This window comes from Lolium rigidum, chromosome 7 (assembly GCF_022539505.1).
Source record: "Lolium rigidum isolate FL_2022 chromosome 7, APGP_CSIRO_Lrig_0.1, whole genome shotgun sequence".
Taxonomy (NCBI): domain Eukaryota; kingdom Viridiplantae; phylum Streptophyta; class Magnoliopsida; order Poales; family Poaceae; genus Lolium; species Lolium rigidum.
In genome coordinates this window covers 140,683,308-140,699,058 of record NC_061514.1, presented here as the reverse complement: position 1 = coordinate 140,699,058, position 15,751 = coordinate 140,683,308, and the positions used below count along the sequence as shown (strand labels likewise).

The 15,751-nt window shown below is 44.1% G+C and overlaps 2 protein-coding genes and 1 pseudogene across 2 annotated transcripts; all 3 read right to left on the bottom strand.

Annotated features, from left to right (window-relative positions):
• Window positions 1–4,070: 4,070 nt before the first annotated feature.
• LOC124676338 lies at window positions 4,071–8,523 on the bottom strand (annotated as a pseudogene).
• On the bottom strand, window positions 8,257–9,783 carry LOC124676339. Its single transcript, XM_047212418.1, has 4 exons — window positions 9,616–9,783; window positions 9,184–9,410; window positions 8,601–9,054; window positions 8,257–8,475 (listed from the first exon to the last, which is right to left on the bottom strand). The coding sequence occupies exons 1-4, from the start codon at window positions 9,710–9,712 to the stop codon at window positions 8,471–8,473; spliced, it is 783 nt and encodes a 260-aa protein (XP_047068374.1). The 5' UTR covers window positions 9,713–9,783; the 3' UTR covers window positions 8,257–8,470.
• Window positions 9,784–9,923: 140 nt separating this feature from the next.
• On the bottom strand, window positions 9,924–11,552 carry LOC124672077 (glycine, alanine and asparagine-rich protein-like). The gene is made up of 2 exons (XM_047208365.1): window positions 11,453–11,552; window positions 9,924–11,083 (listed from the first exon to the last, which is right to left on the bottom strand). The coding sequence occupies exon 2, from the start codon at window positions 10,980–10,982 to the stop codon at window positions 9,924–9,926; it is 1,059 nt and encodes a 352-aa protein (XP_047064321.1). The 5' UTR covers window positions 10,983–11,083; window positions 11,453–11,552.
• Between the last annotated feature and the right edge of the window lie 4,199 nt (window positions 11,553–15,751).

The following is a 15,751-nucleotide window of genomic DNA, read 5'->3' as shown; positions in this document are numbered from 1 at the left end:
ATTGTTTTGAGAGCGGGGACTATCTTCAAGGTGAAAACCTAAGATCTTTGATCGGGCGACGATGATGTTGGTGCACTGTTTCCTTCTTGGAGGCGTCGTTTTTGGAGAGTCTGTATTTCAGGTGTTGTCCGGGGGGTGGATGTATTACTGTTGCTAGGCCTGGGATACTATAGCGGGACTTTTCTTTCTTAGTTTTCTTTTATCTTTTTGGCTGTGTGCATCCGTACTGCCATTAGGGTGTTGCGTTGTTGTCGAGGCTGGGGTGTAATTGGTATCTTTTAATATTAATATATTCCCTTTATCGAAAAAATGTCGTGCTCTCCACCGATGTCAAGAAAAATGCGTTGTTTCCTCCTCTTGCGACCATATCTGCAGCGGCTGTGCTCGATCTATCGAGCCAAGGTAAGGGTGGAGCTCCAATCGTGGCCATGGTGGTGCGGAGTTCCACTCGTAGCCGGGGAAGACCTCCTCCCGGATCTCGGCAAAGGCAGAGGATGAGGATGAGCGCGGCCACGCTGAGAGTGCTCCCCACGCTCGTGTTGTCGTTGTTCCTGGAGGAGGGTGAGAACGAGGAGGGCGCCATCGCGGTGTCCTTCTCCTGCATGGTCCGTCTCACCTCATCCATGTTATGAACGCGATAGGCAATAACGAAGAACGAAAAAAGAGTATCACATCACGAGAGACAAGATTTTAACATCTCTATCTCTATCTTCTCTATTCTCTATCTATATATCTTATGTTCTATATCTATATCTATATATCGATATATCTCTACTAATAAGTTACGGATTGGTGGTGTTGGTAGGTAAAAAAAAATTGAATTAATTTTTGTCCGTCAACAAAACCGAGACTTCCAGTGCTTTCCGATCTACAACCAGACCTCCCAGTATAAAAAACCGCTTCGTAATCCAAAAAAAAAAACCAGAAAGACACGCGACCCGCGCACGACACGAGGGGAGAAAAATCGGCATAAACCCGAAGGATTATCTGCCTCTGATCGCTCCGGCGACAAAAAGCCGAATAACTAAGAAAAACCAGCCAAAATATTACACATCCTGCCACCGCTGAGTAGTACCTACCGGTCTGGCCGTGAGAAATAAGAGAACTCCGCAATCGTGCCCAACCCCGAGGTGTCCGTTGACGCGAGCTCCTTCTCATCCCCACCACCGGTCGTCTCGCCACCGGGAGACCTCCTCCCGAGCACTGGCCTCCTACAGATCGAGCCGACCTCCCACAATACGGCACCGGCCGACCTCATCCCGAGCACCGGCCTCCTCCAGATCGGGACGATCTCCCGCTACGACCTCCTCGTCAGCACCAAGCTCAGCGCCATCCTCCCGCTATCCCTTGCCAGGATAGCCTGAAGGTTGCATCCCTGGTGCGAGCCCCCCAGCACCGCGCCAGCGCGCTCTCTCAATCTGGGTTCTGCACTACGTACTCCCGTGAGCAGCGGCGCACTGCATGCGTCTTTGAAGTTTGAACAAGTCCGAGATGATCACCACCTCTCCAGTATGCTTCCCTCGCGCTCGCCCACGATGATGCTGCACCACGTCCTCACGTTCGCCGCGCCGTGTCTTTGAAGAACTCCGACCTGACTGCCGCCACTCTAATCTGCTTCTATAGCGCTTGCCAGCGTAACTTCAGTTTGGTATTTATCTGACACTGCGTGGAGACAGTACGAACACAGCCAGTGCCCAGCGTCCACTGCTACTTCAATTTGGCATTATCTGATCTCTGATCTTTGGTTGACAGAGAGCAGCAAGTTGCAGTTGCGGCAATTACAAGTGTGCATGTACTACCAACGGTTGTAGTTGTGGCAATTTCTGAAGGAGATTTTAGATGTCCTCAACTAAATAATGCAAAAACCTATTAAATTCAGACATACGTTTTCTGAGATTACATAGGTTTGTGGTTCAGATGAAATAATCTGGATGGACGATATGATCATCGCTTCTACTTGCAAACATATGGTAAAATTGATGAGTCCTTCCAATGAAGATAGTCAATAAGCAAGGAAGCAACACTCGTGCGCAAAAAATAAATGCGCTTGATTATAGATATACAGACTACGAGTTAATCTCACTTTAATAAGATAGTTAATTACATGAAAAAGATTACTTCATATTTCGTGACAACATATGGGCATTGAGCAGCGTCGTGCTTCTCTTGCTTTGTTTTGGCTGCACATTTTTTCGTGCGTATTCGGTTCTAAGCTTTCGGCAGCTGCTATTTGCATGGTTTGTTGCTCCCTGCAGACCCCTAGCTTCATGTGCGCGTGTGCACTGCTGCTGATTGCTAGCTGCTATGATTGGAGTATTGTGTTCATGTTCGTATTTTTATGTCATGGTTGAATGGATGCCTTGAGTTGTTCATCCTCATCCGATGATAACGTGTTGACGACCCAATGGGTCACAACTAGATGTTTTCTTTATTAGTTATTTTATTTGTGTGGATTATTGTGTTCTATAAAGATTATGTTGTATCGATTTCCAAAAGAATGATTATATTGGATCGAATGTTTTGTTTGTGTGTGACACAGGTGTTAGAGAAATCAATGTAACATATGTGAGTAGAATATAGAGAGTGAGTTTTGCCGCTTCTATCTAAATGTCGGTAGAAACCCAAGCGGCAATTTCTTTGAGACCTCTTCAAATGAAGGTATAGAGAGTCAAATTTGTAGCGGCATTTAGACTTGCTCTAAGAGATAAGTGTCAAATTATAAACCAACAATGATTTCTTAATCATTTAATACCATACAAAAGGAGAAAAGGCGAAGCGCAGACTGTACTTATATTATACTAGACCGTGATGGCGCGCGTTGCCGCGCCCGTCCATTTTGACAATATTATGATAATTTTAGTTTTATCATCTACTAATGTGAGATCTATCATGTATTATCTCCGAACTAATGATATGCAACAAAGTTTACGATTTCAAATACAAAATTATTTAGCACATGACATGCAACTTAATTTTGCTATCCAGCATTGCAAATTTTATTTTGCACATCAACTTGATTATTAGCACTGTATTCAATTTAAGGCTAGTTTAAACCCATACGTCATAGTTTTGTTGTATTTGAGAGTTATGGTGGACATATAAAATAAGTAGCTAAATACACTCCTGCTAAAAAATGAGAGCATATGAGACCCGTTATTCCAAAGTATTAAATTAAATTAAAGTATAAAAGAAGAATGCAACAAGCACAATACTAAACTATGTCCTGTATCTGCTGCTCCTGCTCTTCCCGTTTCCCAGCACTAATTCAAGTGTATATCATCGGTTCGGCTAAGAACCTGCTCCTGCTATCTCTCGCATTCAGAGGTAGCGGCCATCATGTCGCAGTACATGCCTCTAGAGAGCCAGAGCAGCGAGAACCGGCCGCTGAGGGAGGAGGCCGTGGAAGCAGGTAGTGGCATCTTCAGTTTGGACATGATAATATCTTTGATAGCGATTTCGGATCTTTAATTTCGTTTCCTTCACACTTTGCAGGCAAGCTGCAAGGCCTGGTTCTACCAATTCGCGCTAGCTCTGAATTTTTCAAGATTTTCGACAGGTTGTGTAGACGACAGAATAGATTTACCTGACAGGCAGGAGCTCTTTGCAGTTTTTCTGCCTGGCACATTTGTAGGCAAAGGCTCGGGATAGATAAGATTTTGATACGATGCACAAAACACAGATGGGATAGCACATACAGTACTAGTGACGAGCCTGGCACATTTTGCTGTATAAAATTCAATATAACGATGCAAATTGCATACAAGAATAGCTACCGGTGGTAAAGGTGGATGATAGAACTGAACAAGTAGAACACGGCTTGGTGTTCCTGATTTTGTGGCAACAAGATTTTAAATGCGTTTTGGAACACTGTATTTCAGTTTGTATATCAGGCTTGCTGCATTTTCCTTTTTCTTGAGCACTTAAACACCAAGACAGGATAAAAGTGAAAGCATGGACAGGATAATACTATCATACAACAACTGCCAAAAATTTGCTGCTTCGTGGTAGCTCCACCGAACAGTATTACTCTACTATCCTTAAACTTGACAGAGCCTTCGTCCATAAGACTAGTTTGTTTCATCTTCTTGGACATCCTCTGGAAACCGCTCTGTTCATCCACAAACTCAGCGGCGGTTCTTGCTCGCAACTCTTCAATGGTCTCTCCCTCTTTTGCCCACTCAATCACCTGAAGCGAATGCAAGAGAGTCAATCATATGCAGTTGGTTCATGCACCATAGGGCGTGTGAGCTTGAAGGAGAAGGGTGTCATACCAGGTGTCTGCCGTAGAGATGAGTGCTCGCAAGGGCTTGCAGGGCGTTCTGTGCCTCTTGCTTCGTGACGAATTCAACAAAAGCAAAACCCCTGCGACTTCCAAATTTCATAGGCAGCCTGAGGCTTTTGAGTTGAAATTATATTCATCAATGTAACTCATTAGACTTCAGGAAGAATATAATCATTAATCAAACAAATTGGCTCTTTCTTGGGTAAATCAAAGAGAACATAAAAATTAACAACTCCTTATGTTAAAATATATTCTTTTTTGTGAGAGTTCAAATATTTTTGACCATGATATATTATTGCATTTTCTATGAGGTTGAATCCCCATCCATGGAGACTCCTTTGGTCTCATCTGGGTTTTCCAATAAATTTCAATAACAAAAGGAGGATATTCACCTGGCCAAAAGGATATTCACCTGGCCAAATGGACTAAATAATTGCCTCAAATCCTTTTCAGTTGCTTCGAACGCTACATTCCGCACAAGAAGTTTTGTTGAACTCTTATACTTTTCATTTTTCTTCGCACTCTGACCATCCTTTCTCCCATGGCACAGTTGCAAGATCAGAGCATGCCCATCCAAAACTGTCCCCTATTAACACAAAAATCATTTAGCATGCTGAATATATGTATGGGCACATTGACATAATATACACATTGACATAATATACAGGAAAGTACGAGAGGGAAAGACGACTCTGACAGGCAGTTCCAGCAGGAATACCTGTAGATCTTTGCACACAGCTGTTGCAGTTTCAACCGAATCAAACTCAACGAAGCCAAATCCCATCGAAACATTCTTGCCTTTCTTAATATGTTTTTTCACCTAAATAATGACTCAAAAAAAGGATGGGAAAGAGTTAAGAGAGTGAGACATGCAAGAATGCATTTGATGTTCATAAACATATCCATACAGTTGCACTTTTAAGACTTCCGGTCTTCAATTTTGTGCTGAAATGCTGCTTTAAGGATTCATCTGTAGTCTTGAAATTCAAATTCTTGACAAATACAGATCGCGACTGCAATGAATAATGGCATATTACTTATATTTGTAACAGTCCAAGCGTAAGTGATGTAGCCAAAAGCAAACACAAAACTGTTCTGTCGTAAACTGTATAATAATAATTTGAAAAGCCAAGTTAGAGAAAGCAGCAAACCTCCACCCTATCAGGATCAATCTCCTCAGCACTCACTCCTTCCACAGTTTTTGATCTACAATTGCTTTTGCAATAATCCTCTCACCAATGGTATTCATTTCCTCCTCTTCCACGTGTGTTGAGGTAGGAGATAAAATATTGTCAGGTGCCATTCCAAATACAGTGGAGTATCCCTGCAGTACAAAAGAAAGACTATTATGAGATATAGAACATTGTAGATTCATATAACAAGATAAGAGCTTTTTTTGACAGAAATGTCAGAAGCCACCACTGACAAATAAAATTAAAAAGCAGTAAAATGAAAAAAAAAGGACTATAGTCAGCAGGAAGTTGTAATCAGCAAAAAGTAGATCCCCATGCTAATATCCAGTATACAAGTGTCAGGTATGAGTCCAGTAAATAAAATGCAACACTTATTGCGTCAATGTAGATAATTGCAATTTATAGTAGTGGTGTAAAGTGGCACGAAAGTATTTAATAGCAGAACAGCAGATGCTGATATATTTCTTAACCTTTCAGGAATATAAAAATAAAAGAAAACCTTCCTAATTGAAGTAAACAAGGCTGCGGCCTCAAGTCAAGGTGAGAACATCAGACATGAAAGATGAAACAACTGATGCATATATTTCACTGAATTACAAGGCAAATATGTCAACCCGTCATCTATTACTTCAATTAAATGCAATTATACCTTAATTAACAGAAGTAGTTTATACAGATCTCAATCAAGTGAAGTGATCAACACAGAGCACATAAGTTACATAAGAAATAGCAACGAATTAACTGGCACCAATACAGAAACTTACTTGTATCGCGTGTACAGCAATCTTTTGAAAGCGTGATGAGCTTCTGTTGCTTCAACAAAGACTACCTGAGACAACCAAAAGAAAAATTCGAGATAAACCAATGAAGTCAAGGGGCATTGTCTGTAGTGCAGGTAATGAAGCACCCTTGCAAATTCTGGGAGCAAATGATATACATCCATGAATAAATTCTGAGAGCAAATGATATACATCCATGAATAGCTCCAAAAGGCAATATCACAACCAGCATGACAACAAATAGAGGAACAACACAAGCAAAATGTAGAACATACCACGGCAAATACTCTTGTTGGAGAGAGAATGATTTTATCCAAACTTCCATGTTTCTGAAACATCGCAGCGAGATCTTCTTCAGAAGAATTAAATGGCAAGTTTTTTACCAGTATGACATGGTTGCTTCTTTTCAACTTCTCGTTTCTTTTGGAAGTATTTTCTTCCAAGGCAGCAACATTAACTCCAGACCTAGCCAGGTGCTTCTTGGTCTCCGCAATGACATGTGTCTCACCAAGAGCGATACGGACAGCAAGGTCATCCGCTTCCCTATGAAGTAACTCACTCTTACTTATACCATTCTTCCTTGCAATATTTTCAACAACCTAAGTACAAACACAATTGCTTCAATTAGTTTGCATACAAGATCTGATGGAAATTTTCAAAATTCAACAACATTAGCAACTTCTAAAGGAACAGCAAAACATATTTGACAACAATATCATGTGATCACTATAGTTCGTCTCAACAACAACATAAAAAATAGCATGTTGAGTTGGCACAAATAAAGATCTTTTTTTTGAACAACAAAATATTTTATTTCATTAGCAACACTTTACAGAGAGAAGTGTGAAAGGGCTCACACTTGATTTTTCTAGAAAGTTCCTCACAATACATGAACCTGTAGAATCGGAAGAGAGGCATCTAAAAGCTACAGGCCTATTTTGAATTTTGATTGCTAACTTTGCCTGATGATGCGCCTTTACATTAAAACATCTGTTGATGTGTGCTACCCTGCTTCTAAAAAAGGACGGTGAAGCCAGTATGGAGGCAAGCATGGGCCTTACATTCCAATGACCTGCTTCTTTGAAGATTGACTTCTTTGTTGCTGCTGAAGCCAAACAGTCCGTGTAATAGTGTGGTTCCTGTATGTTTAGAATGTCTGCAAGCATTGTAGCAAGTAGTAGTCCATATGCTTCAGCCTGGAGAGATGATGTCACAGGAGGAGACATGTAAATCAGTCAAGGCTAGAAGATAACCATACAGTATCTTGACGCATATAAAAGTTGTTCCATGCTCTTGTATCCCCACCAATTTCAGAAGCTTTCTTTTGTTCCAACTTTTGCTGCTTGAGATTCATTTTCTCGTCAACAGCAAAACGACTAGACCATGACTGTAAGACAAAAGTATCAACTGTCATACCGAATTTCAGTGAAGTTCCACTGAAAATCGGCAGAAAAATTAGCCATCAGACATAAAATCGGGTGAAATATCGGCTATCATATTAAAAATTAGCCGACAGGTTCGGCGATAAATTAGCCGAGATGCCGAAATCTTATCGGTTACCACCCGATTCACGATAAATCGGTATCTTTTTCCAAACAGATGAATCCACAGGGAGTATTGATAAAGGAGGGAATTATAGTGTAACAAAGTGTTTGGGGTGACAAGTGTATTTTCACCCAATACACTTCAGAAAATACTTTCAAATACTTCAGGATACTCTTGCCAAACAAGACCTCAGGATTAAGCGTGTGCATGCATCTCGCCGCACGGCGACGTAGGAAGAGTGGCTGGATATGGGGAAGGCATTTGTATGGTAACACTTGCAAAACAAGAAATGCGAGTACAAGGGGATTTTTGCACTAAAGCCAACACCCACATGTAAACACTACTCCAAGTTATTAGTGAACCCGTTCACTGCAATTTTCAAGCTCGAGATTTACTAACATATTTAACGATTTGAGTAGATCATGGCAAACATAACTAGAGCTAATAACACAAACAATGGACATCACAACATATAAGTTATAGACGGTACACAAATAATTAAGTAGCTGATACACAAGCAGTTGGACGCCTTACATAGCTGGCTGGTACACAAACAATTCAACATTTTAACCACCAGCAAAACATAATAGATATATACTATGGTGGATACCTCTCTAGCCTACAAAGCCTTCCACACCTGGGCAGCATATCCCTCGGTCAACAAATCGGTCTTATCCTGGACAAGGTGGGACCAAGCAACAGTGATCTCCACCTCAGAGTCGCCAACGTTACATTTAAGCTGCTGTATGTTGCAATGCTTGGGACGATAGAAACTGACAGCACCTTCGGCAGAAATTGTACCTGATCCCGAGTAGGCTTGTATGACAACTTGCAGCCCTCCTTCTGATTCTACTGAAACAACATTCCTTGACAGAGAAAAATAACCATCTGCGCCTACAGTAGTTTCCCCACCATAAGAGTCAAGCAACAGAACTTGCTCAACTGGGGAACCTGCACCTAACAAGGAACAAGCAAACCGGGCTCCATATTTAAAAGGCTGATCCCCAGTAGCAAGCCTAACACCCACAATAGTGGCCTGAACTGTTCTATCAATTGGCTCAAGGCATAATTTTCCTGTACATAACGAGCTGTTGAAGAGAGCGATGTCGTCATGTCCGTTGTAACGGAGGTTAAGGCTGATCAATGCAATATCTTGGGACTCATCTCCATCAATCATCTTCAGTTCAACTTCAAAGTCAACAGGGTACAGAGCTAGAATTGCCCGACCTGGGCCAGTCAAGCGTAAGAAAGGATCCTGCAAGAATCATATCATCATACTTAGTTGTGGTCGTTTCCTGTAAAAAAAAGCTTAATAGCCATGGACTAACAAGACTAGGAAAAAGAAACATGAGAAAATGAACAGAAACTCTAGTATCATACATACATTTCGAGTGAGTACTTGGTGGTTAATTCTTGACCGACAGAAGAGAAGGTTGCGGTTGCGGTCAACAGTGTCTCGAGCAGCAACCACGCCGTACACATGGAGTGGCCACTCCAAGTCAGCTTTTAGTTTAATTTCGAGCGAGTAAATCTGCAATGTGGTTCCGACGACAGAACCGTGTGGGATGATACCAGGTGTGGAGTGTGTAAATTGCATAGAACTCAATGTGGCTGCAGCACAAAAGCCAATTGTATACTGTCAGAAATCAGATATTATTAACTAAATTAAGAGAAACATATCAATTCTTTTTCATTCACTTGCATACAAGGAGGAAGGAAGTCAGTGATCTGCTTTTCTTGAGACAAGAGCAAGAGAAGAAAAAAGGAGCTAACAGATTAAGCTTAGTAAGGTAAGCAGGAAGCATGTTTTACTTACTTGTATCTTGGAAGCCACCACAAAGTCCGATTTTATTGCCCCAAATATATTCCCAGCCGACACGGTGGTCATTGAACATTCCCTGCTCAATAACCATCCTCCTTTTGAGGTATTCCTTGGATTCTGTCTCTTCCCAAAAAACACCATCGTAATCCTCCTCCTCCTCCTCCTCCTTGTCCTGCCTCTTCTTCTCTCCCTTCCCCTTCCCCTTCCCCTTCCCCTTCCCCTTCCCTTTCCCCTTCCCCTTCCCCTTCCCCTGCTCTTCCCCCTTCCCCTCCTCCTGCTCCTCCTTCGCCTTACTCTCCGACTTACCCTTCGCCTTTGCCATCGCCATGGCCTTTGCCTTCTCCTTCGCCTTCGCCTTTGCCATCGCCATCGCCATGGCCTTCTCTTTCGCAATCGCCTTCGCCTTCTCCTTCTCCTTCTCCTTCTCCACCGCCTTCGCCTTCTCCACCGCCTTCACCCTCTCCTTCTCCTTCTCCTCCTCCTTCTCCTTCTCCTTCTCCATCTCCATTTCCTTCTCCTCCTCCGCCGTTAATTATCATAGCCAAATGCTTTCTATAAGTATTGGGGCGCTCAAAGTAATTGTTGCAAAGACGTAAGAATCCGTTGGATAGTGCCATGTTCTCCTCTGCGTTCAATGCACCTTCCGCATGCGTCTGACCCCTTGCATCCCTTGCCCGCGCCTGACCCCTTGCATCCCTTGCCCGCGCCTCACCCCTTGAATCCTCTGCAAACGCCTCTTCCCTTGCCTGCCCCGCAAACGTGGCAGCCACCTTTTTTTCACAGGAATCAACCGCCTCGGTCACCATTTCCTCTGCCTGCCCCCCCACAGCCGCATTGGTACTGTTGGACAAATCTTGAGATATCTGCACTAATCTGGATGCCGTGGCAAACATCTCAGCTTTCTTGTACATGGAGATAGGGTCATCCAATTCCCGAGAATTAATGTTGTCATCAGCTATAGATAGCATCCGGTGGCCCAAGTCCTCCATATCTTGGAGGATGGAGTCCAAGTAGTTCTCGAGTTGTTCCGGCTGCCAAGTGGGTCGGGATCCGGAGACTGCTGCAGGTTCGGCTAGGCTAGCGTCCATCTTCTGAACGGAAGCCTGTCCAGCTATCCTCCATGTTGATGCAGATTCCTCCTCCCGGACTTGCTGCTGCGAGTTGAAGGCTGGCCTCCGCGCTGCTGCTGATTGGTCCTCCCAGACAAACAGGTTCGGAGTGAGAGAGGCGAGCAAATTGTTGCGCTCGCTCACCAGAGACATGATCTCCTCGTGTAGGGTCAACAACTCGGCCTGATGATCCACAGATTTCATCTCCTTCATGGATTCACTCTCCATCTCCTTCCTGGATTCACTCTCCATCTCCTTTGCCTTCCTGCCTCCACCGGCCGCCGCTCTCTGTTTTTTCTGGGTTGGGGGTGGGGGCAGTGGCGGATCTAGGAGTTTGAAGCAGGGTGGTCCACCTTCATAAAAAAAATTAAACACACATAGAACAATGTCAGCATACTAACATATAATTTAACACTAACCTTATTGTCTTGCAAATATATAAATATACATGGTTAAATGTAAATTTTACATAAAAATTGGCCTACATACTTTCGAAAGCTCAAAGAAGACTACTTTTTATGGGGCTTATATGTCTCTGGTCCTCTTCATTCTTAAAAAAATTCGACAACGAAAGTGCTTCAATCTATTTTAATAATTGGCTGCAATATATTTGACATCGATCATAAAGAATCAATCCTTCCTAACTTGCAAATAATTTGTAAAATGTCTACAATTTTGAGTTGCCAAAGCAGAAGAGCAAAACTGCAGAAGCCAGAAGGTACCTAATTCGTGGGACAGTGGGGGTGGGGCGCTGCCGGCCTTCTTCGCACCTCCGGACGGCCGAACCGCCGGAGACGTGCAGCGCGAACGCCGGAAGGGAAGGGAAGGGAAGGCGTGGGGCGCCGCCGGCCTTCTTCTCTGTCGGCTCCGCTAGGGTTCGGGGGGACCGGGGAAGGGAAGGTGAGGCGCTGGGCGGCGAGGACCTGGAAGGTTCGGGGGCGGGAGGAAGATGGGTGGCCGGAGGTGGCGTGCTGGTGGTGGCCAGAGGGTGGTGTCACCGGCGACAGAGAGGGAGCGACGGCGTCAGGCGGCGACGAGATGCTCGTGAGCTCGTCTCTGGTTCGTTCCAGCGAACAGAAATCCTCCAGGGAGGCAGGGAGCGAGGGAGGTCCTTTTCACCGACCTAGTCGGTACGGAACTGCTACCGCACAGCCCCTGGCCGGCCATACGTGGGCTTGGCCCATGGTGGTGGTTACCTGAGTTTGACTTTGGATCAGATTGCATAGATACGATCGTGGCTGGACTCTTCCTATCGTCTGCTTTTCTCTTATGTTCCTCTTATGTTCCTCTCTGCGTTGGTGCACATATCTAAGCTTAAAAAAAACAGAATATTTTAGAATTTGAACAATTTTAAAATTTTCGAATATAAATATATTTACATTTTAAAAAATAAAAAAATTCAAAAATGTAAACTTATTTTCTTTAAAATTAAACATTTTTAGAATTTGAATATTTCTAAAATTTGTTTTTCTTCAAATTTGAACGTTTTTAAATCTAAACATTTTTCGAGCGTGAACATTCTTTGAATTTTAAATTTTTTGAATGTGAACATTATTTTTAAATTTGAAAAGTTTTAGATCGTGAACATATTTTGAATTTGAACAATTTTTTATCGTGAGCATATTTTGAATTTGAACAATTTTTTATCATGAACATATTTTAATTTTAACAGTTTTCAAATGTGAACATTTTTTAATTTGAACAATTTTCAACATTTTAATATTTTAGAATCTGGACATTTTTTTACAAAAATTAACATTTTTCGAATCTGAAAAAAAAAAGAGAAAAAAACGAGAAAACAGAGAAGAAAAGGAAGAAAACAAGGAAAAGGGAAAACGAAGAAACGTGAAGAAAAATTGCGAACTGGGCCGGGCCCATACTGTGTAGGGGTGTGTGCGGCGCTGGTTAACCGCCGACCTGGTCGGCATATAGAATTTGCCAGGGAGCGACGCTGCATCAGTAATGGGCTTTCCCAAAAAAATCCTAAATGCTATATGGGCCGAACTGAAATCCCAGGGTGGTCCATGGACCACCCTGGCCACCCTCTCGATCCGCCAATGGGTGGGGGTGCGGGTGGTTGTAGAGCGGGATGCTCGCCGCCGCCGCCGCATGCTTCTTCTAGCCCTGGGGTAATACCGGGTTGGGATCTAAAGGTATGAACGGTGCCCCCTCATGGAGCCCTTTGAGGCCAGCCATCCACGATAGGCCACCAGGCGCGCACGGGCTGGCCGTTTCTGTGCAGCCGATTGGGCCACGTGTCGGGATACGACTGCTGATAGAGGAGAGAAGAAATATCCATCGGGAGTGGGGAAAGAAAGGTAGCTTGTCTCCTCCTCCCCCAATTTATTCCTCAACCCTAGCCGCCTCCATGCCCGCGACTCCCCCGATTTCTTCCTCTCCTCGAGGCTCACCCTCCATGATGTATTTGTCCCGGTCGCAGCACGCCGCCGCGTACTGGGAGGAGCGGCTAGGCAGGAGTAGCGTGGCGCCATCACCATCTTCTTCGGCAAAGGAGGCGAGCTGCAGATGGATGTGTTTAGGAATGGAGGTCCTCTGGCTCGTGCTGATCCGCATGAGTAGCAGCAGCGCCGGTGGATGGTGTGGGAGAGAGAGAGAGAGAGGAGGCAAAATCGCCAAGGAACTAGACTTCCTAATGTTTTCTCATGAATCGCATAGGAGGATTTTAAGCTTGGCTGGTGATTGGCCATCTCCACTTGGAAAACACTATGTGAGGAGTGACACTACTAGGAAAAGGCCTATAGATGAAAATAGCGCTACCGGCGCACCAGAAAATCCATGCGCCGGTGGCAAAATACCGCCGGCGAGCCATGTTAGGCCGCGCCGGCGAAGAACCTATACTGTCGGCGCACAAGCAAATTTAGTGCGTCGGGAATAAAATTCGAAGAATTCCGGCTCGAACCAAAAAAATCTGGGCACCTTACCCCCGGCGCACCTCTATGGTGGTGCGCCGGTGGTACACAATTTACCACCAGCGCACCACCATAGAGGTGTGCCGGGGGTAAGGCTACTACATTTTTCTCTCCCCCCCCCCCCCCCCACCCCCACCGGGAATCGCCTTTTCAGTTTTCGAAAAAATAAAAGAAAATGATAGAAAATTCAAAAAATAAAATCCTTTGAACTGCCCATGTATTATGTAATCTAGCTTTAATAAAAATTTGAAAAAATTAATTTCGATATATTATGCAAAATGACGTCATCTTTCGGTAAAACGGGATTTCTGGTTGCATACGACCTCCGATGAAAAACTTTTTTATATCAAAATCTATCTACGCGAAATTTCCTATCCGAATTCAACTGCCTATGGCCGTTTAGCGATTTTTTTGATTCCCAAAATTCAAAAAGGAAAACAGAGTTTTTTGAGGTTTTAGATTTGGATGAAAAAAATTAAAAAGTACCCCCGGCGCACCACCATACTAGGTGCGCCGGCAGTAACCTCTACTATATAGGCACAGACTAGCCTCCTCCTCCTCCTCTTCCACTTCTCCTCCTCCTCTCCTCCTCCTCCTCCTCCTCTTCTCCTTCCTCCTCTTCTCCTCCCTGACGGGCTCCTCCTCCTCCTCCGACGACGACGACCTCCTCCGGCGACCTCAACCTCGGGCCTCCTCCTCCTCAACCTCGGGCCTCCTCCTCCGACGACTCCTCCTCCTCCTCCGACGACGACGACGACCTCCTCCGGCGACCTCAACCTCGGGCCTCCTCCTCCTCAACCTCGGGCCTCCTCCTACTCCTCCTCCTCCTACTCCGGTGACATCCTCCCTCCGGTGACATATTCCTCCTCCTCCTCCTCCTCATACTACACATCGGGCCTCCTCCTCCTCCACCTCCCTCCTCCTACTCCGGTGACATCCTCCTCCGGTGATATCCTCCTCCTCCTCATACTCCACCTCCGGTCACCTCCTCCTCCACCACCACCTCCGGCCTCCTACACCTCCTCCTACTCCTACCTCGGCGCAACAACGACAGGCCCACATTCATGGTTTTCGAGGACGAACCTGAGCTAGAGCTAGAGCTAGATCTAGATCGAGATCTAGATCTAGATCAGCCTTTTTTAAAAAAAATTGAAAAATCATACCGCCGGCGCACCTGGCCTGGTTCGCCGGGGATAATTCAGGTTACTGCTGGCGAACCAGCTGGTGCGCCGGCGGTAATTCATTATCACCGGCCTGTTCCCACCGGCGGGCTCTGGTGCGCCGGCAATAGCCGTTTTTGGTGCGCCGGCAATAAGGCTTTTCCTTGTAGTGTGAGGTGTGCAATTGTTCCTACAGATTTTTCCAATTCTATCTTCCACTACCCCTTTTGGTTTAATTCCCTAATATTTCTTCCTTGTTCATTTAGATTCTTTTAATTTATGCCTACATGTTGTTTCAGGAAAAGAAAATGTGATGGAGGGGAAGATTGACCTATGTAATATTCATTCCCCTCAATAGATTTTATTTTCTGAAATCTAGCTTAAAATATGTAACTTACATGAACACTATATTGCCTCTTGATTTTGTGACTTTTCTATGCAAGCTATTATTTTCTAAATAGATGAGTTATTTATGCGAGGCTTTTTGAGACAATCATGGATGGGAGCAGCTGCTAATGAATTTACTTTGTATATCTCATGTTGTTTAGCAGGGGGGGTAATGAGAAGTACCAATTATTGTGCTGGATCTAGAGGAAAATTCATTCTGCACATGAGGTATTTCATATGGTGCTTGAATTAATGCTTCATTTGTGCTCCCTGATGGTATAGGATGCAATAATTTACTATGGTAATTGTAGATCCTATCAAGATGCAGATCTAAAGTGGTGCATACATGGTTTCAGCCCAAAAATATCCTCTACCCGAGTTATGTGTTCTGTTTTTTTAGGCAGACCAGATTGTACTTTAAACAGGTGCATCCCAAAACTGCAGAATTTTATGATACATAAGTCTGTACTTTAACTAGGTGGATAATTTCTCGCTGGGTTGTACCCCCAAAGCCTGATACTGGAGGTTGATGACCCACAAGTAT

What these genes read in the sequence shown, in the direction of transcription:
- LOC124676339 (XM_047212418.1), bottom strand. Translation starts at nt 9,712, where the DNA reads ATGGTTATTGAGCAGGGAATGTTCAATGACCACCGTGTCGGCTGGGAA. An exon ending in TGGTGGCTTCCAAGATACAA is followed by an intron (nt 9,411 to 9,615) that starts GTAAGTAAAACA and finishes TTTGTGCTGCAG; the next exon opens with CCACATTGAGTTCTATGCAA. An exon ending in ACCAAGTACTCACTCGAAAT is followed by an intron (nt 9,055 to 9,183) that starts GTATGTATGATA and finishes TGATTCTTGCAG; the next exon opens with GATCCTTTCTTACGCTTGAC.
- LOC124672077 (XM_047208365.1), bottom strand. Translation starts at nt 10,982, where the DNA reads ATGGAGAGTGAATCCAGGAAGGAGATGGAGAGTGAATCCATGAAGGAG.